Below are 22,160 nucleotides of genomic sequence, written 5' to 3' on the forward strand. Positions count from 1 at the left end.
CCTAGCAGTGACTCTGGTCCCAGCAGCCCAAGCAGCAGTTTTGTCTCACCAGAGTCTTTGCTAAGCAGTGGAGGGTAAGCAGTGTGCAACTCGGGCAAATTAAATACATGCAATCAGGTTTACCATTTACGGGGAATTTGAATAACGAGTTCACTTTACTTTCAGGAGTGGTACTTCATCTCCTAACCATGAGAGGCAACATTTCGGGGTTGAAAATGTACGACTCGAGAATCCACGTGACTTTTTGGAGTTTCGGATGCCAGATCTTCAACCCTACGAACAAGTGCTTCAGCGGAAGACAGCCATAAGTGGCAACCTGCGCCGCTTCATTGTGAACAAGCTTTTTCAAGTATGCTGGAAGATTACCTGGTATGTTATGCGGCTTCATTGTAACCCTTGTAGATACACAACTTGCGGTCTGGTAGCTGAACAAAAGGAGTTTTTTTTTTTTTTTGTCATTTTGCTAATTTTTGCCATGTGTTCTTTGGGTCTTTTTGAACTTGTGCAACACTGGCAAACACATTGTTAACAAAACATATGGTGCTAAAATTATCCTTTCCTTCCACGCCGTTTTTGCTTTTGAAAGATGGGTGCTGTAAACTAAAAGTAAGTTCACAAATAGGCTGTCACAATTTCTTTTCTTAATGAAGCTCATAGGTAAAATTGACGTGCCCCTGAGCGAAGCCATACAGAGGAAAGGTAATTGTCTGTTGTGAGCGTTACGTCACCTGTGGTGATTTGCTTTAGCTTTTGACCCATTCTAAGGCCTTAGAATGAAGTGACTAGTATATAAAGCAGATTGCATGAATGAGAGCTCTCCTTTCTAGTTTGTTCTTACTTTGAATTGTTGCTGCGGCAATTCCTTTCCAATAAGTATAATATAAATATATAAATAGAGGATTCGGGACATTTTGATCCATGAAGCAGCAGGATCTGGCTCATTTTCAATACGAACTGTGATCTGCGTACATGTTTACACCCATTTCTTTCCTAGGGGAAAGGTGCCGAGTTTTCTTCGTCACTGCAGCTTTGTCCGACTTAGTTTTGGTTTCTGGACCTGGCTCATTAAAAAAAAAACGCCTCAGTTGTACTTATAGTAATCCAAATGGGCAAGGCATCATTCCCTTAATCCCAACGTGTTGGTTTTGTCCCTGCTCTAAATGGGTGCTTTTCTCCACAAGCTTTCCCAGCAGTATGGAAAAAAAAAGATAAACCTTAATCTGCACTCCCCCCTCCCCCAAATTACAAACAAAAGAAGATGTCAAGCTACTTCCTTACGTCTTCCTTGGCATTCTAGATGGCTGGCTTTCCTTTCCGTATTCATTCAGTGAGCCCCTGATTCTCAATCACGCTAGGCTACGTATATATAGACTTCTATATCGTCATAGAGAAAGCGATGAAACATGTTGACAAGACATGCCTTCGTCAGGACAATTTTCTTGTCGAAATGCTGGTACTGGGCTGAGGCCACTATCTTGTCCAAAGTAGGCAGATACGCAGACAATGTTTTTTAGTAAGTTGGCAATGGCTGTGTGAATTGTTTGTTTTCTGGGCCCTGCGCATCTTGTTTTGATCTTGTGTTGCAGGTACCCAACACATGAACTTTACCAGACTGCTGCTCAGCAGCTTGTCAGTCGCTACCCGCACCTTATCGATCGTCTTGATGGTCGGAATGGTCTGGTGAGCACTCCATCTTAAAATCTTTCAGCCAATTTATCCGGTTTCACAGTTCTGGTTTAAAATTACTCTTTATTGCAGCATTGCAGTCTGCTGAGGATAAAGAGCACTTTTATAGAACATTATTGTAGTTTTGGTGGCGGTAAACAAATCTGGCACCTTGGTTTCATATCACGGCATGATCAAATTTGACCCGACCACGTGATATTTCTTTCATTATCAGGAATTTTGTATTCTGAAGGACGATTTGCTCTAATGTTATACTGCTTACAAAACCAAGCAATTCTCCAGTTCTTTCATTGAAGTACTAGTCTCCGGAAATCGTTACCTGAGAACATAACTGTCCTAAGTACTACAGTTCTCGTACGAAGCTTTTATAACTTCATACTAATTTGATTGTTCTATGTGCATGTGCATGCATGCATGTGTGTGTTCACATACTTAACTTCTAGACAGTATTTCCCTAATGTTAAGTATTTTTGTAGTTAATCGTAACTCCCTTGCAGGTTTTCCTTGCATCTTTGTCTTTGGAAATTTTGTGCTAGTATTTCACTACAGTGGCCTGCAAGAACTGTAAACTTTTTGTTAAAGGAGTACTGACACGAAATTTTCGTGTTGAATTTTTTTTATGCTATGGGTGCCCATTAGCCCACTAATCAAAGAATGGCACATTAGACAGTCGATCGCAGTGTAAACAGTCATTTACGGCGTTGTTTATTCGTGTCAGTTTCGGTTTCAACAAAACGAACGCCGAGCGGCTGCCATGACCGGAGGTAGCACCTGACGTCACCATTCTTGTCGCGTCGCTGCTACCGGTCTGGACGCACATGCAAGCAAGTGCATGCGCTCAACGAGACCGGCCCAGGTCTTCCCCCGCGCACTCGGGCAGCATGATAGTCCCAAAACCATGACGTGTACACACTAGCAGCGCGTGCCAACTGCAGCCATCATGTCGGCTACGTCACGGGAGCCCCGACGTCGGTAGTTTGGGGCAAGTAGCAGATGACGTCGTGCTGGCCCGCTCTGGGCTTTCTCGTGTGGGCAGAGATTAAAATTGGTTTAAGATATGTTATACTGAACTGCTACTGTTGAAACTTGATATCTCCTGATAAAAAGGAAGCATTTTACGTAGCTATCTCAGCTTTGAAATTTCATGTCACTACTCCTTTAAAGATTAGCCTGTCTGTGTCTTCTTTCTAGTGTGTCATTTTTTCACCAGTACTATCATGCTATAAGCATCCCATCTGTTTTCCGAAATTTACCGTATTTGTTTTATGGGTTTTAGTGAACTTTCAAGAGGTGGTGCGACATTTTTGTACACAAAATGTCTAAAGGCAACATGAGCATGCTTAGGTGGTGCAGAGGGTGTGCATGTGTGTGATCTTCCAAGTTGTCTGAGGAGTGGCAGTGAAAGGGTTAAAACTGTTTTCTTTCATTTCTTAACAGGACTCGTGGGTGCGATGCCTTCGAAACAAGTTTAAGAATGCGCGAAAAAAAAAAGAAAATTGCTCAGCAGCAATGCTGGCCCGGAAGCAAAAGTACTACCATAAGACAGAAGGAAACTGGCTCCGACACCGAACCACCGAACAAGAAGCTCTGTCGTCTAGTTGTAAGTTCAATTGCATGCCTCGTTAATTTGCTCTCTAGCTTGTTGGTGTTTGTCATTGTATGTCGAAAATCAAGACATTACGAGAACAAAAAGGGAAGCCTATAGGCGCCATCAACAGTATTTTAGCCATTGTACTTGACCTACAAAATTCTACTCTCGTGAACAGTTTTTACTAAAACTCAAAAATTACTTGAGTGTTTGTTTTGTGGCCGCTAGCCATTTATGGTGCTCTTGAGCATATTATTGAGGCTACTCCCAAAGTCTTTTTAAATTCTACAGGTTCCTTAGAAAGCTTGCAAGCAGTACTGCACTACTGTCCTCTCACTTTGTTGAAAGACCTGGGAAAGAATTTCAGCAGGCTTATGTGAATGGTCACGACGTTGTATTTCAGTGGCTGCCAAGTCACCACGGAAAATGCCCGTGGGTCGGGGATTTGGTGCATGTTAAGAAACACTCAAGGGAGTTTGTGAAACTTCTGCTTGTGATAAATATGCTTATCAAATAAACATGCTTTTCAGCGTTTATCCGGTTTCAAATATAAATATTGTTATGTGGCAGCAGGATGGTGACACAAACAATTAATGAAAGATGTAACGATCTATGTACCGAATGTACAAGGTGGCCATGGGTCAGACCAGGCCAAGTAGCATGCCCCACCAAGCTTTGTCATTATCGCAGATGCCAGTTCACGATGCTACGCACAACTGCCATTTTCCTCATCTTCTGATGGCATAATTATAAATCTAGAATTGAATAAATATACTTAGTTTGTCCGGTTGCTAAAAGCAGTATTTAATTTATAAAGCCTAAAAGAGAAAAAAATTTGTGAAATCTGTGCTGGCTGCAGCAACTACACCAGTGACAAACTACACAAACTCTTCTTGGGATGTGATTGGATGATGGCCAAGATTTGAAGGTTCATGCATATGCTCTAGCATTTGTGCCAGTGTTATCTTCCTTTAGGAAAAACATTAGTGGTGTTGGCAACAAGTATATGTGTTGGAGTGTAGTTCTTGTGTTTATACCCTTTAAAAAATTTTTTTGTAGAGTTGTCTACATTGTCTTGTTCAGTGCAACGTGTGCAGGGATTTCAATGTTGTCTTTGGTCGCTCATAGGTAGTATTTTAGAATCGCCATGCCCCGCTACAGTCGAATCCAGCAATAACGAAACCGCTGGTGAAAGCCAAAAAATTCACCTTTGGGAGAATTTAGTTACCGCAAAAATGAAAAAAAAAACAGGAAAATCAGCCACAAACCAAAAATTTATTATCGAAAACTGGTTATATTACTTTGCGAGCCATACCTTCCTGCAACTTCACAGCTCAGCTCTCACGCCACCAGAAGTGGTTCGTTGCTGGTCGTTGTGTGCGCCTAAGAACGACGGGATCATATCAAATGCATCCAAACTATTTTGCGGGCTCTGCTTCTCCGCACGTTTCTCTTCCTTGTTCTCGGCACCGAGTATGTGCGAGCATGCAGGGCAAAGTCCAGCTTCTTCTGCTGTTGAACTTTGACAGACAGTGGCACCTCCTTGTTCCAATGCTTTCCACAAAGCTATGCGAGCATCGCTTTGTTGACTTCCACAGAGGCCACGCCATCAGTGTTTTTGTTTTGCGCATGTGCACCATTGAAGAATGGCGTCCATGCTTCTCAAAATGGTGGAGCAAGCTGCAGGGTGGTTCAGAGCTCGTTGACGCTATCCTCCCTTCCTCCACTTGGACCACTGAATTGGCAATGATGGCTGCCTTATCTTGCGGCGATAAAAACTTCCACTTTCAGGCTGGCGGAGGCATCTTACTGAGAGCAAATGTGCCAATCGCGACACACACAACAAACGCATCCGCGCTGTTCAGCAGTAGCGGGCTAGCGTAGCCCTGGCCTGAGCCAAAGCCGTGCAATGGTTCCTAGCCATGCCGCAAGTTGTCTTGTCGCTGGCATCATGTCACGAGCCATCATGTCACCATCATGGGGGCAAGTCATTGCCCCCTGGTGGTGATGTCGCAAGGCTGTCTCTTTGGCCCATTGCATGGTTCATTTTGTGAACAAATATGGTGGTGGCCGTGCAGGCATGCTGAGGCAAAAGTTTACGCACATTGGGTCCGAAAACAGCACACTTAAGCACTTTTTGGACACTGTTAGCCTCAAATGGGTAGGTAAAATGCCAACTGGACTTGCAGCGAATTTCGCTAACGTGGGATCGCTTTCCAAAAACATTTCGTAGCCACCATGGACGTTCGCCGGGGATGTAGAAATATTTTGTTGCCGCGGGAATTTCGTGCTCGTGGAATTTCGTCATTGCGGGGTTTGAATATTCCCATGTGGTTGGCTGCAGAAATGGGCTAGACAAACCTCATAGCACTGCTTTTACAGAGCAAGTATTGTTCCATGCATTGCCAAAGGACAAGCTGAGGCATACACAGTGGCATAATGCCCTCTCTGCCATTGGTCATGCAATCAGTGCATTTTTCAAGCTTCAGTGTGGCTTTACCTTGCAGAACTCAAGTCACCTTGTCGTGTATGGTGAGACAGAGGAAGCTATGATGCGGCACAGCGAATGGCTTGAGGAGAATGTTGGCACCACAGAGGACGAAGCAAAGCGTCAGCGTCTCCTTGCAACAGCGAACAGGAGGCACAAGCAGCTGCAAACGATGACCCTGCAGGAGGCGCTGACTACGTTTCCTTTTTTGTGTGTAGAGTCCACGGTACGTCAATTACATTTGGGGTAATGCATGTTGTGTAATGCATAATGAATTAAATTTCTATTATTATTTCTTTTCAGCTTCTGATGGAGTTTGAAGTTGTCTTTCAGAGGCAAATCGCCGATAAAATGGAAGCAGGCTTCGCTTCTCTGTCTGATATTGTTCTGAAGTATGGCACTGAACGAGAGGTTGCCTTGTTCATTGAGGCAGCAGAAGGTAAGCTTGGCGCATTTTTCTGTACTTTATATTCGCTTATGTCATTGAAAACTTTGTCTTTCAGGTGATAGGCAATAAAATTTCATTGGTATATTTTTGAGGTAGCTGTTAAAAGGTCGTAAGCATTGTGAGATTACTTGTGTAGATTATACTCTGGAGTTCCTAGGCTAAGCTTCTACCATATTAGGTGTGTTTATGTGGATTTATTTAGTAGGAAAACCAATTCAAAAATGTTTTCTCCTTTCTGCATCTGCCTTGCTGATTTTCTGTGGCATTTCTGATGACATGTACTCTTTTTAATTGGCTTTACTGCGCACCTCACCGATTTGCCAACCACAGTGCTGGCAAAATCAGTTGGCCAGTTGCCGACGGGTCATCACAATTCGATTGTACAGTGAAAACTGAGCCCCGTCAGGATTCGTGCCTGGAATGGCATGCCTGTATTTTCTTAGTTTGTAGAGACTGTGTTCAGCTCAGTAAAGTTGATAAAATTAAAATAACTTCCCAGTAGCGCATATGCAATACGCATGTTGGCTTACCATGCTTCACTGCAGCTGTAGCTGCTTATGCCTGTATGACTGGTACACCTGTACAAAATCTGACTAGTTACAGGCAGGAAAAAAATGGGTGGGGTTAATCTATATCTGATTGTCAAATGGGTGTGCGTAGGCCCCAAGGGCCTCTCAGGGGTCCGCAAAGCCTTCCCCAAGCTCTTTCTTCCCCCCAATCATTGCTGTGGCTTTGCTGCATAAGACTATTTTTTCTCCATGTAGCGCATCCTTTAAAGTTGGCTTTTTGCACAACATGCCAGCGGTGCAAAAAGCCAGACACACAAGAGGCAGAATATAGGTGTTTGGGCAACTGTTAGTTGCAAGAGCAAATCTTTTGGCAATTAGAGATGCATCAGCATAGAAGTCAGCTTCAAAAGGCAGACATTAAATTGCTTGGGTGACCTCAGCTGCATTTGCGAACTCCTCTACATTACGAATTGGATCTATATAGTTCATCGTGGAGCCTTCCATTGTTTTGCAAGCTTGAGAAAGCTCCACAGTACATTCATAGTTGAGAACCACTGATCTAGGTACTAACGAGATAAAATAAACTGAATATTTTATCATGAGGCGTAAAACCTAGGTATGAGAAGCCCTTTGCAGGGTGAAGTAGCAGACCAGCTTCAGCACGACCACACATGTGTGATTGCTTTTGCTGCCTGAAGGAATGCATTCGCTGGTGATCAGATATTTGTGCCTACTAGAGGGATGCTTACTGCACAAGCATTGTTCAAGAAATGCTCAGATAGGCACCTCGGAGTGCTAAAGGTGAACAAGTCAACAGGAATGTGCAACATTGGATAGGCCTTGGCATGTACATGTGTTATCTCTGAGGGGTTGTGCATGTGCCCATAGCTTAGTCAATATGGAGCACTAGGCATGTGGTATCGCTCTGTGTGGGTTTGAATTCAGGCTGGGGTTCTTTTTGGGTAGTACAAACAGGCTGGGTCATGCTGTCTGTACTAAGACACCTGAGCTCCCATCGAATCTTCTAAAACGTGATCTTCTTGCTGGCATGGGTACAACTGATGGCTTGATTCCTTCCATTCTGTTGTTGATAGACACTCACATATTTCCACTTGCCTGCCGACTTGCTTGCTTAGAAGGTTCGTTGTGGCTTTTTAAGCACATGCTTTTCAGGAGCAGTAAAACTGCTATCTTTGTATTCCAAAGTATTACAAGCAAGCATTGCAATGGGTGAATGCTTGTTTTATATTATATTATAGATCAGCGATATGGAGTTCAGTTTTGAAAGAGGAATTTATGGTGCCATGTTTTTTAAAAATATGACAAGAGACTTTTTTTTTGTACATATCCTGGCACAATTGCAAGTGTAACATTTTGATGGAGTTTAGCCTTATTATAAAACTGCCTTTCAAAATATTTGCAGAGGATGGCATTCGTGCCTTGCTGGGATTCATCGTCGACAGGTGTGGAGATTCTTTTGACGCCATTTTGACCGAGGTAAGTTTTACGTAACATTTGAGCCTAGGCGTAAAGAAGTAAGTGCAGCATAGAGATATCGGAAGTTAAAAGGATGCTGTTAGCTAAATTTAGCATAAATGATAGACTGATTTGCCTTGCTGCGACGAATGTGATGGGCAGTTGACAACGGTTATTCCAAATGGGTAAAGCATGGCCATTAACCAGGCTGAACAAAAAGGCAATTATCCATTTCATACAGGTGTAGCACAAACAACAATAACAGAAGCAGATTCTGGGCTTCAGCTGCAGATTGCTCACTGGTCACTCAATAATGGCTCAAAATAACAGTCGTTTGCTAGGAAAGGGATGTCGTTGCTGAAGAGGTATCATGATTTCTCATCTAGATAAATAAGAATTGCCATCCTGGGTGTGTTCAGATAAGGACAGTCAAAGTGGTGCCATGACCATTTTTTGTTTGAGATGAAACTTTAATATTCTGTAGAACACTGCATCCCCACCATGGAACTGGCATTAGTTTAGTAAGTAATGCCACAGTTGATTTATTAAAAAATTATTTCGAGCACGATCCGGCCGGGCTACTTTCCACAAAGCTTGGTGTGGCAACTTTAGGCACCTGTAACACCAAGCGGAAATTTTTCCAAAGGCTCTTAATTTTTTTACCAAATATTTCCAAACTTTTCGGCTGCATTCAGAAAAATTGAACTTGTCATGTTTATATTGTTTGAGAAAATATTTCTCAAACTTAGTAGCGAGAGCAATGTCGTTCAGAAGTGCACTTCTAAAAACTCTTTTTACCTGTAGGAAACGCTAAGCTGTCTGGTTTTTTAGACTTGTTTACCAGGGGCTGCTGAATACTTCATAGCTTGCTCATTGCTCTAGAAGAAAACATGTTCAAAATAAAAGTCTGTAAAGTGCGACGAAAAATGAAAATTTGGAAAAAAGGGCCAACTTTCGACGTCGTTTAAAAAAAAACACTGGTCCTCAATTTTCGCAATATTTGCCGAAAATGGTACTAAGTAACTGAGTATTCTAGAAAGCTAAATATGCATTGCATTATTTTTGTTCTAACGTGTAAAAATGAGGTCACATTACACCTTTTTTTTTTAATGTACAATCAACAATTCAGTAGCACTCTGCAGTAAAAAAAATACAAATAATTATGGCTGTATTTAAACATTTTAGGAAAATAAAATGACATATATAAAGAAAACTAATCAGAATAGTCATATTTGGCCGTTGTTAAATTTGTTAGTTGCGGGAGGCATTAAAATAACTGAGTTTTTTCCAGCTTGTGTCTTTTGCAGTGTAAAATTGCTGTTTCAAGAATATTTTTTTATCCCCTTGCCTTAGCTGTCTCATAAACCCATACTTTACGTTTATGACGCTGCTTAATCACACATAATTTGTAATTTATCCCATTTACAAGCCAGTAACTACGCTGAAGTTACTGAGAATACTTGACGTGCGAAAGTCGTGGCCGAGGGGGTATCTCCATTTCACCTGGTACATGCGAAGTTCTAATGGCAAAAAGTTTGTCTTTTCAACTGTCGGACTTGAAGGCTCCCAAGGATAAGATATCGATGTGCTTCTCATAAATTTTCTTATGAGTTGTCCGAAAGACAAACTTTTATCGCACTACAAAATCTGTCTACCTGTACTTTGCACACTTCAATGTTAAGGGGAAGTTGCAGCTGTCTACTTCCAAAGACCTTCAAAGTATCGACAAACACTGGTCTGAACCTTCAAGTGTGATGTACGGAAATTCTTCGCGAATAATGGTAAAGGATACTATTGACAGCAGAAGCAAAGATGTGTGTTCACCTGTGTCGCGATGAAGCGAAAGACTGCGACAAATCTCTGTGGGAGCTCAGTCCTGATTCGGCCCATGCATGCTTGGGGTTGGTAGAAATCAAGCGAGTTCTTTAAATAGCATTCACCGATTTTCGCTTTAATAACACACGTATAAATGATAATTGGCGTTGACCTGCAAGCGAAGTCACACAAAGTGCGAAAGAGTCCGTGGACACATCCTTAAAAATTACAGAACTTCGTCGTGCCACATCTTGACAATAGCCAATTCGCCACATTTGGGAAGAACAAACTAAAAGAAAAAAATGTTCTGCCGGTAGTCGGCATCACACATACTCACGGAAATAGCGAAATAAAACGAAATAACTTGAATGTACACTGTACACCCAAATGTACACCCAACTCCGATTTCGAGTATCAGCGACGGTTCTGAACCGTGCTTGTCAACACTTTGAAGGTCCTTGGAAGTAGAAAGCTGTACCTTGCCGCTAACATTGAAGTGTGCAAAGCACAGGTACACAGATTTTGTAGTGTTAGTTTATCTGTTTCGAAACTAAAAACAATGGTTTTCAGAAAACAATTTAATTTAGTATTCCAGGAAGCCTTCAAGTCAGACAGTTGAAAAGACGAACTTTTTGCTATTAGAACTTCGCATGTACCAGGTGAAATGGAGATACCCCCTCGGCCACGACTTTCGCACGTCAAGTATTCTCAGTAACATCAGCGTAGTTACTGGCTTGTAAATGGGATAAATTACAAATTATGTGTGATTAAGCAGCGTCACAAACGTAAAGTATGGGTTTATGAGACAGCTAAGGCAAGGGGATAAAAAATATTCTTGAAACAGCAATTTTACACTGCAAAAGACACAAGCTGGAAAAAACTCAATTATTTTAATGCCTCCCGCAACTAACAAATTTAACAACGGGCAAATATGACTATTCTGATTAGTTTTCTTTATATATGTCATTTTATTTTCCTAAAATGTTTAAATACAGCCATAATTATTTGTATTTTTTTTACTGGAGAGTGCTACTGAATTGTTGATTGGACATTTAAAAAAAAGGTGTAATGTGACCTCATTTTTACACGTTAGAACAAAAATAATGCAATGCATATTTAGCTTTCTAGAATACTCAGTTACTTAGTACCATTTTCAGTAAATATTGCGAAAATTGAGGACCAGTGTTTTTTTTTTTAAACGACGTCGAAAGTTGGCCCTTTTTCCCAAATTTTCATTTTTCGTCGCACTTTACAGACTTTTATTTTGAACATGTTTTCTTCTAGAGCAATGAGCAAGCTATGAAGTATTCAGCAGCCCCTGGTAAGCAAGTCTAAAAAACCAGACAGCTTAGCGTTTCCTACAGGTAAAAAGAGTTTTTAGAAGTGCACTTCTGAACGACATTGCTCTCGCTACTAAGTTTGAGAAATATTTTCTCAAACAATATAAACATGACAAGTTCAATTTTTCTGAATGCAGCCGAAAAGTTTGGAAATATTTGGTAAAAAAAATTAAGAGCCTTTGGAAAAATTTCCGCTTGGTGTTACAGGTGCCTAAAGTTGCCACACCAAGCTTTGTGGAAAGTAGCCCGGCCAGATCGTGCTCGAAATAATTTTTTAATAAATCAACTGTGGCGTTACTTACTAAACTAATGCCAGTTCCATGGTGGGGATGCAATGTTCTACAGAATATTAAAGTTTCATCTCAAACAAAAAATGGTCATGGCACCACTTTGACTGTCCTTATCTGAACACACCCTCCTGCATCTCGAGAGATACCAAGGCTAGTCATACTCATCGTCATCAGCCACTGCTCATCAAAAGCCACTGACCCATCAAAACTGTGGTCGTGATTCTGATTCTCATAAAACTAACGAGTGAAACAAACACTACCTGTCACTATCTCTTTTAAAGCATAGCGATCTTGCTCCTCCTGTTCCTCTCCTAGGGGCAAGTCGTCTCTCAGTGAATAACAGGTTGCATTGGTACAGTCGACACGTTGGGAGAATACCGTACAATAGCAACTTTTGTGCTTAGAAACTGGATTTAACAAATTCTGTGGTTACATTTCAAGCTGAGATGGCTACTGAGACTGGTCGTAAATGCGACTACTCGGTCACAAGTTAAGGATGGCTGTGCGGCTATGGAAGGCATTGTGGGGGGGCCATTGTGCAGCGGCCACTTCAACATTCACGGAGCCTGGAAAGGACAATGTGTTTTTCTTCAACAAAGTGTCAATACTGATGATCATGGGTTCCTTTAAAAAAAATCGTAATTGTCCAGAGCAGCAAAGGACGTGGGAGTTTGGGGAAGCACGACTGGTTTAGCTGAAAGTGACGAAACCTCTTGGTACATGGTAACGTTGAATTCAGTTGGTCCTTTACCGCCATACATCACAGCTACCTGACTCACTTCCTGTTTATTCAACGTGCGCCGAAATCTCGTACACACGGGCGTTTTTGCTTTCCGCCTTCTGATGGAGGCGAAAAGCAAAAACGCCCGTGTGTACGAGATTTCGGCGCACGATAAAGATCCCCAGGTGGTCAAACTTAATCCGGAGCCCTCCACTACGGCGCACCTCATCACTTCCTGTTTATTCTAATGCAAACAGGGGCTGCATCATGAAACTGCTGAGAAGAAAATGAAGAAAGGAAATGCATTGTTTGATTAAGGATTCTTAGCAAAAAGCATCCCTCGGCAGCACATTAAAACTAAAATGGCTATGGGAAGGTGTGTTTCATTTGAAACCAACTTACTATCCTCTTTCCATTCTGAAATGTTCTAGGTCCCTATCAGGAAAACTGTTTCAGTCTAAAGTGTTTCAATTGAAAACCTTTCATTTCCTGCCTGTCCTTCTATACGTACGGCAAAATCTCGCGTAGTGCATCAGTCTGCCAGGGTGCCATATCCTAATGTCAATGCACACTATGAAAGCAGCTTGCACTTAATGTGTCACATTGTGTGCTTTTTTGCTTTTTCTTGCATAGTTTGTTGTCACTGCAGTAATTAATAGGAGACTCAGTCCTACAAATCGCAGAAATGGCTCATTTCACGTTGAAAATACTCACAGTAATACACTTTTTGCGCGGCACGGAGGAACAATCGGTTGCGGTGATGAGGCATAAGGGTAACTTGTTGTTCTTAAAGAGTCACTGGAGGCAACCAGCAAGGTGGTTTCAAACGGAAGTGGAACCTCCCCATGGCCATTTCAGCATTGATTTAGTGCCAAGATGCTTGAAGTGCTGAGAAATTGCTGTTCAAATGCTCATCAAACGTGACGCAAACAGTGACTGCAGTCACTGTTTGCATAAGGATAAACCGGAAGCAAGTGAAGCAACGGTGGTTTATAGCAGTATAGAAGCAACTGAATACAACATTACCCTGTACCAGTTTTAGTCAAATCGCTCATGATTTCCCAAACTCCCCTGTCATTTGCAGTTAGAGGCCACTAAGCAAAATGCTTCTCCATTGGACCCGTGGTCAGTATTTGCCATAATTGAAAAAATGCGCTAACAAGACGGGACTGAGGGAAGGAAACACAAAACAGCGCAGCGCTTCCCTCAGTCCCGTCTTGTTAGCGCATTTTTTCAATTATGTCAAGAAACCAACTAGCCCCCCAGATAGCTTTGATGGATCAGTATTTGCGCTTCGTTGAAAAAAAACACTAGCCTTTTGAGGCCCCGAAAGTGTTGGCGTCGAACGAATCCTCTCTTGGAAAGCGGTACTACCACACCAAGTAGGGACGAGTAGCACCATCCAGGGGCAGCCAAGAAAGAAGTTGTGCGCGTCAGGTCATTTAAGCCCTTCCGGTGAAACTGCGTGTTTTTTCTAGTTTTAGCCTTATTTTTTAAAAACGCCAGGTGTATTAGGAGTATAATAGTGTCCTCCGTGAGCTAATCTATCAACCTAGAGAGACTTGTATTTTAACTTCAGTGTCATTTAAAGTTGTGCTCGAGTGTATTGTGCGGTAGTAATGTCTTTTTTATTGCTGCAAAAGCCAAAACGGTTAATGTATTGGCACATGGTTTTATGAAGACTTTGCATTCCTAATTTAAGTACTGAAATTCGCAGGGAACGTTGGCTAACAATTTTATTACTATATCGAATTATTAAAGTTCATTTAACCATATGTCTGTTTTGAATTTTATGGGTTTTTTTTTTTGCTTTTGTAGGGAGACGTTCCTTTGACCCCCTGCCTTCATTCCGACAACGGGGAAGTCAGCCTCCACGTCGATGGCCAGCGGGTCTTCACTGCATCGTCGTTACTGGCAGGACTGTGTAGTCTCTTCGCATCGTTCTGGGTCTTCAACATTCATTATCCCAAGAAGGCACACAGAGTTATGACGTTTGTTGAACATGCCTTTTTAGACCTCGCCAGCACCAAACCACGTGTGAAGGCTTTGGAACTGATTAACCTTTACCGCGTCAATATTACTCATTAATATTTTAGTTTCAATCCTGAGTTGTCAAAAAGAATTGCGTATTATGTTTCGGACTTTTTTTTTTATTGTTGCTGTAAACCACTGCAACCTTTTTTTTTTAACTTTATGTACTGTGTACTGAGTGCAAAAGAATTGCGTATTATGTTTCTGACTTTTTTTTTATTGTTGCTGTAAACCACTGCAACCTTTTTTTTTTCACTTGTGTACTGTGTACTGAGTGCAAAAGAATTGCGTATTATGTTTCTGACTTTTTTTTTATTGTTGCTGTAAACCACTGCAACCTTTTTTTTTTCACTTGTGTACTGTGTACTGAGTGCAAAAGAATTGCGTATTATGTTTCTGACTTTTTTTTTATTGTTGCTGTAAACCACTGCAACCTTTTTTTTTTCACTTTGTGTGCTGTGTACTGATGTGCAAAAGAATTGCGTATTACGTTTCTGACTTTTTTTTTATTGTTGCTGTAAATCACTGCAACCTTTTTTTTTCACTCTGTGTACTGTGTACTGATGTGCAAAAGTTCGTTTGAAATAAACCTGAAACCGAGAAAAACCGTGTGAAATCAATACTCCCGCAGGGGGGATCTAGAAATTCTCCCTTGTGGCCTTAAAAAAAAACCCTTTCGGGAGCCTATAAAACCACCCACATTTTCAAAAAACTCCTTTCAAGAGAAATATATGCTTCCTTTGAACCCCCTAAAAACTCCCCTCGCGAGGCCTACAAAACTCCCCAAGCTTTCGTAAAACTCCATTCAAAAGAAATAAATGCTTCCCTTGAACCGCCTAAAAACGCCCCTAAAATAACATAAGTACTTCCCAAGGGAGCAAAAATAGACTCCTATTCAACCTCCTAAAAAATCCATAAACATCACTTGAAAACGCCCTCGAGGAAGTAAAAAATACTCCATTTTGATCTCCTTAAATTTCCCCAAACCTTTTTAAACACTCCCTAAATACCTCCTTTCTATCACCTAAAAACGCCCAGTTTTTAGGAGGTAAAAAAAACCTCCCTGTTCCATGGAGTAAAAAAAACTCCCACAAGGAGGATCACTAGAGGACAAGCCAAAAAGAACCTCTAGGGAGTATATGGGAGGAAAAAAAGTTTAGAGTGCACTACCCTGTCCGATTGCACTTCTTCGGCTTAATTTCAGCCCCAAACGTGCAACAAATGAGATCCGCAACCAAGCTTTGCAACAGCCTTTTCTGATTCTCATAGCTACACATCAAGGCTCATAGCTACACACCACCCAACACACCACTCGGTTCACTACAGAAAATGAGATCACGAATAGATTGTTGAAATAGCTTCTGCCGCCGTCATTTTTCTACTGCAAGATCACCGTTGAGTCTGCGACACAGCACACAACACCCTATAATGGCAAATGAGGTTAGAAACCAAACATTGCAACGGCCTTTCCTGATTCTCATAGCTACATGTCCAGGCAATCAACCCTGAGCAAGCTAGGTGGATAGCTTCGTGTACTGCGGGGACTTCTCGATACCGTATTCATAGCGTGGGAGGGTCTTTTTGTGGTCTAGGATTTTTCTAGTGCAGAGTTGTGGGTTTGGCGGGCACTGTGGGACATTGGACTGGCACTGGACAATGGATGGCGTAATAGAGGAGGCGGGGACTTTTCGCAGTATGGGTAGAGAGGGGTGGGGGTAAAAGTCTTTATTGGGGTCTTACTTTCAGTACCTCATGCACGGCATCATTTCGCCTAAGCGACGGACCCGGATGTCAACGGGCGCGCTCGTTTTGAAAGGACATTGCTATGAACGCGTGATATCGTGTACATTTTGTCCCATAGGTTGTTTCTCGTCGCTGCAGGAGTTTATAAGCTCACCGAATTTCTGTAACCGAGGTAGGTTCGCCCGATATCACGTGATGTATCTTTCACAAGTGTCGAAAAAAATCGAGTGCCCAGAAAAGCGATCCCGCAACATTGTTTGCCTCCACAGCACAAATATAAGCTTGCTGAGATTTACACTGACGCCTCAAAAAACTGCCACCTCTGTGTCCTGTGCTGCGCATGGTGGTACCTTTAATGTCTGTAAAACTATAAGAAGAAATAGTACAAGTATTTTTACGGCAGAGGTCTACGATGTACTTATACTTCTTGTTGCTAATCATAATCTTATAACTCGAATTCCCAAATCCATCATCTATACTGATTACTTCAGTGTTGTACGGACATCGTCATCACAAAAATCTTATAAAAATCATATATTGAATCTTCTGATTAATACCTTTATGTATGTATAAAGTTTAAACCTAGAAGTGCTGGTGTGCTGGGTATTGGAAAGAATAAAAAGAGCGCTAAGCAGTGGAAGACGAAGTAGACACACACACCACATACAGGTGCCAAACCAGTCCTGATACAGGCGGACCTGGTGCCACATCTATGACTTTAGGACCCTGCATATTCTAAGGGCATGACCCCACCTGGGCTCCTGAATCCTAAAGAATAGTTGAACTTCTAGTGGCACGACCTTCCGCGTGATACAGAACGAGAGAAGCCTTGACCGGCAAGTGGGCACACACACCACATACATGCGTCATGTGTCTACTTCGTCTTCGTCTGCTTAGCGCCCCTTTTCTTTCAAACAAGCATGAACCTACTAGCTCAACAAGTTTTGATAAGTGTGCTGGGTGCCAGGGAACTCTGGGATGGCAAGAAATGAGACCGCAGACCAAATGACTGTCGCTGCTGCACTTAGAACTACAGTTGACATGACAACAATACCCTACACTAACCTCAAGTCACACATCAGACAACGCCTTCGCACAACTTCGCACAACATTGAGCTTTTTTGGAATGACGTAGTGTCACACATTATCAATAGACTCTTTTAAGTCTAGGGTCATGATTACATGTTCACTTCCCTTGAAATGTAGGTGACTACCACTTCTTTCAGGGGCAAGAAGGCCTGCGTTGACAGGTTTGCTCTGAAGCCTACCATGGTTTGCGAAAGGTGGTCGTTATCTTCAATGTAGATTTGTAACCTGCTTAATATTATTCTTTTATAGACATTCCCCAGACACGACGTCAGGAAGCGCTTCAATTCCTGGTTTCTTCCCGGCCTTGAGGATCATTATTATTTCGGCATGGTTTCATTCCTTTAGGACTTTTGTCCAGAGCTCTTCATTTATGTACTTTGCTAGTGCCGCTATATGGTATTCGCTTAAATTTCTAATCATTGTATTTGTTACGCGATCCACGTCCGCCGACCTGTTTTTTTTTTGTGCTGCTGTGATTGCCGTGGTGATTTGGTGGAACATATTCAGGAAGTAACAGCACAAAATACGGGACGAAGGAATACACTAGAAACGATGGACGCTAACTACCAGTTATATTTTGTTATCCTGAGGGCCAGTGACAGCGCATTAGCTCCCCCTCTGTGGCGCTTGCCGATAAGCAAGTTGCCTTTTAGTTCAATAGGAAAATCATCATAACCAGACTGCATGCAGTGTAATACCCTTTCCCACGCATAAAAACGTTTGCTGCTTAGAATAAAAATTTCGTTTGAAGTTAGCGCCCGTCTGTTGTAGTGGGTTCCTTCGTCCAGTCTTTGGCGGTATTGTTTCTTCCGTTCATAGCTGTTTCCCTCGCATGGCAGCTTGCAGGGTGCCGCCTTCTGTGTGCCTAGGAATTGTCTTCCACTGCGTTCAGCAGTTCTTTATTAGTGCCTTGAAGCTGATGGGCTAGTTCTTTAAGGTTCTGGTATTTTAGGTCCTTGTTTAGGCTGGGTCAGTCATGCTTCTGAGAAGGTCCCAGGTTTTTGAGGTGGTCAACGTGTCCTTGAAGGAGTCGCAGAATTGAGCCCAGTTTTTTGGTCCAAGTTGGTCTGCGTATCCCCGCACTGTTCGTGTTATTTCCTTAATGTTGTCCTTTAACTTCCTCTTGCGCCTTTACCACTTCTTCTTGCGTCTTTACCATCTCTGATCAGACTACACCCTGTTTCCCATGTATGTAGTAAATGTTTGCCTAGATTTGCTTCTTAGTCTGTAGGATTCACAGCTATCGTTGCGTCATGGTATGATTGTTTGAATTTTTTACTCAATTCCACTACATTTATTATTTCCGTTAATGAAAACAGCATTTTCCCGTATTTCTGCCAATTGGTGATTTTGGCTTTTCCTAAGGTTGTTCTGATCATCTCCGTAAGGATGAATAAGCTAATTTTGCAATGGTCACAACACAGTGCTTCCTCTGGATTGGATAAGTGGACTTCTTTGGCGTTTTCGATTATCGCGAGATGTGGGCATGTGTCTGCTAGTTTGACCTCCTATGCTGGTGGGCTGTTCGCGATTACACCGGTGCGGTGCATGTGCTTAGAAGTGCAAAACGCATGAGAAAATTTCGCTCCAGAAGCCCTTGAAGCTGAACAATAATTATTGGCCCACGCCGGAGTTCCCGGCGGGTTCGCCACCCGCAGATACTCCAATGGGTGGGAATTGAGGCAGAACCCGCTGCGTGTGCTCGCCGCTGCGGCTCTGCGCATTCGTGCTGCGGCTCTGAGCGAGCGAGTTGAAAGCGCGGCAGCTGATGACGGCTCCGGAACCGCTATAAATCGACTTGTGGAGCGGGCACCGGTGGTGGCCGGAGGTGTAAATCCTGTGACGGAGGGCAGCGGGACCGGGTAAAGAGGCCTCGCCGCAATGATAACTGGGGTCTTCTTTCTACGGGTCCTCGATTTGCGCACGCAGCCATGAACGTTGAGGACACGTGCACCCGCAAAACTAATTCATTTTCGCGTAACGATTAGCGCAAGGAGACCACACTGACGCTGCTGTCACGCGTACCGTGAACGTCTGCAGCAGCTTTCTTTCAGAAAAAGAAACATCTGCAGGGAATTTATTTGAGCTGTTTTAAATGTGGACATAAATCATCGGCTGTGGTCGGTATGCCATGCTTACTGGTACACAAGCTTTTTGTCCCCGTTTCCCTGCGTTCCGGTGTTAGGGATGCAGAAATAAAGAAAGCAGGAACTTCTCCCGTCTCTCGCCTTTGGCGCTCCTCCACCGGCCGTCCTTTTATCTTCACCGTTCCCACACCAACGGGCCTTGCGCGAGAGACCGATACGCGGCTCACCCGTGCGTGACCGGCGGGTCACAAGCATATTGTCATGGCTGGTAACCAGTTCCATCAACGACCAATGGCTAGCATTGCACTGACACCCGTCGGCAAAGCGTCTAGCGGCAACGGATCGATCCCGATTTGTCGGTGGCCCACAAAAAGTGTGCGCATCATCCACCCATTGAATACTTTCCGACTGATTCCAGCTGAAGGTGGACACACAGGTTTCCTGTTTGCCCTTCCCAGGAACAGCTGAAGCTGCGCTTAGCCGAAGTAAGGAGTACCACGTATTCATGCTGAATGATTGATTGATTGTGGGATTTAACGCGCCGACGCTACACAGGCGATGATGCGCGCCGTAGTGAAGGGCTCCGTATTATTTTTGACCACCTGCGGATCTTTCTCCTGCACCGAAATCTTGAACACACGGGCGTTCTAACTTTTCGCCTCCAACAGAAAAGCGGCTGCCGCGCCCAGGAATCGAAAGTGTTCTCGCTGCTGTTGTCCAAATAATATACTATGCACCCGCTCCTAAAAATTCCGTATTCATATGGCGGACCTGTTTGTATGTTGAGACGCATTATTTCCACTGCTTATTGGCTTCCTGCTTACGTTTCATTAAATTCACTTTCTCCCATACGTTCCTTGGTAAAATCGAATGCCACCAAAACAGGCGCCGGAAGTGCGCTTGGTTTCCCTTTCAAAGGCCACTCCGCTGTTTCTTGCCAATTTTTTGTTCATTTGCAAGGATCAGATGCGGTTAACGCATTTTCCATAAATAGATGTGACAAAGAGCTCTTTTATTTGCATCCCCGAGCACGAATACGAAATAATACATGGCCTCTGAACTCCTCTTTTATTTAGTTGCTGCAGCGGGAAAGCTAAACAAAAACTGACTTACACATTTTTCGCAAACTATTGAGAAGCTGCATTTACACATTGTATTTCCTTGCAGACTTTCTGCATATCGAAAGCTGAAATGATCACAGGGAAATTTTCCAACATATGCTGAATTACAGATTTCGGATTTCTTTCTTGTTGCCTACCAGGTCAATACATGCAAAAAAGTAAACAGACGTAGGTGGTCGCTAATGGTCGCTAATACTAGCTGCAAGAACGCTAGGCCAGTGTATTCTTGCTTAAACATGGAGTACATACAGTGAGTGCGCTCGCAGGTTTTCACGAAAATCCTGTTAGTAGATCAACGCAGTCAAGGCAGGCTGCTTGAAAACAAGGTCTAGGTGGAAACCGCCTTCCCTACTCCGAAACAATATTCAGATTGATTTTCCTAATGAAAAATTCGCAGTTTTTCCCTTTGCTGGTCGCACAACCGGCATTTTCTTCAGCGGGAACGAAAGACTGCGCACAATGGCACAAAGAGTATACAAAAGGGAACTTAGGAAAAAGGACAGTCCCGCAAATGTGCTCTTAAGATTCGAAATCTGGTCGTTCGGAATGCTGGACAAGACGCATCCGTGATGCCACGGCCAATCCTTGGCTCTAGATCACTAAAAGCAAACCATGGCAGTAGACGTTTGTTGGAGACATACCGAGGCCCGCGGGTGATTGCAGCATAGTGATTTCTAAAGCAGCGAAGCACGTTTGCACTCATGGTGCGCATGAGGGACCCACAAGGGCCATGGGCCAAGCCTGTCGGTCGCAGCAACACAGCGAAAACGATGCAGAAGAAGCCGCGTACCTCTTGGCTTCGGCCATAGCACTGGTAATCGCACACACCGACGCCACTACCATCATCACCGCTTTCCAAGGGGCTACGGTCTACCCAACAGCCAGCCAAACAGTGGCCACCACCTTTCGGACACCCGCTCACTCCCGTCTCCGAGGGCACCTCGTCGCTCACACTGGTGCCTAAGAACAAGCAGTGCGGGCCCGATAAGACATCCACCCAGCACTCCCCCACAAATCCACCCTTCCCTAGAGAAGAGCAAGAGACGTTGCTCAGGCAGATCTGCATCCCACCCGTTTTCACGCCAATTTTTCTACATTTCACATCACCACTGCTTGAACTACGGAAAGCCCGCCACAATTTACCGCATGCTGTGGGCCTATCAACGGAACACAGGAATCCGAGCCCAGGTACCAGCAGTGGGAGAGGAAGCTAGGCAGTTCTCGCCTTGAAAACCAGCTACGGCTGGCACACTGGGTGACGACAGCAGAAAGATCAACCGGGGTCCTGGACTAAGAATTCCGCACACTACCCGCAATGCTGCTAAATTAAAAGTGTGGGCTTCCTCCTCCTCCTAGGTGAAAATTTCGGCGAGACGCGATAGTGTCCTTCCCATGTCACAACGTCTCTTCCCCACCCCCCCGCTCCTTCCCTGCCCCTTCCTTCTAGGATAATGAATGCACTCAAATTTCGCTCGAGCCAATTTCGTTTTCCCTGTCGCGTAATATAAAATGCCCCTTACAGAAGTACTTATACACAGAAGCTATCGCAAAAAAAAAAGCTTTGGGAAGGAAAATACTGTGATTTTATGGGGAAGCGGTGGGAGAGGATTTCGATTTCGGGAAACACTGAGTATCCTGTAATGAGCCATTACTGACCTTACAAAACATTCACGGTGATAAATGAATGATTGTTTCGGAATACGCAAACTGACGTAGAAGAGTTTTCTT

At 43.3% G+C, this 22,160-nt stretch overlaps 2 protein-coding genes across 2 annotated transcripts in view; one reads left to right on the top strand and one right to left on the bottom strand.

The window, feature by feature from the left end:
- Positions 1–22,160, bottom strand: part of LOC144166960 (phosphatidylcholine translocator ABCB4-like) — a 220,723-nt gene that overhangs the window by 62,379 nt on the left and 136,184 nt on the right. The window lies entirely within an intron of this gene.
- LOC144170872 (sterile alpha motif domain-containing protein 3-like) lies at positions 235–15,224 on the top strand. Its single transcript, XM_077700900.1, has 8 exons — positions 235–369; positions 1,587–1,680; positions 3,124–3,164; positions 3,229–3,286; positions 5,782–5,988; positions 6,066–6,201; positions 8,143–8,216; positions 14,180–15,224. Exons 1-8 carry the CDS (start codon positions 257–259, stop codon positions 14,447–14,449), a joined length of 993 nt encoding a protein of 330 aa, XP_077557026.1. The 5' UTR covers positions 235–256; the 3' UTR covers positions 14,450–15,224.

Source organism: Haemaphysalis longicornis, unplaced genomic scaffold (assembly GCF_048455015.1).
Source record: "Haemaphysalis longicornis isolate Haplotype H1 unplaced genomic scaffold, Haemaphysalis longicornis Haplotype H1 scaffold_2, whole genome shotgun sequence".
Taxonomy (NCBI): domain Eukaryota; kingdom Metazoa; phylum Arthropoda; class Arachnida; order Ixodida; family Ixodidae; genus Haemaphysalis; species Haemaphysalis longicornis.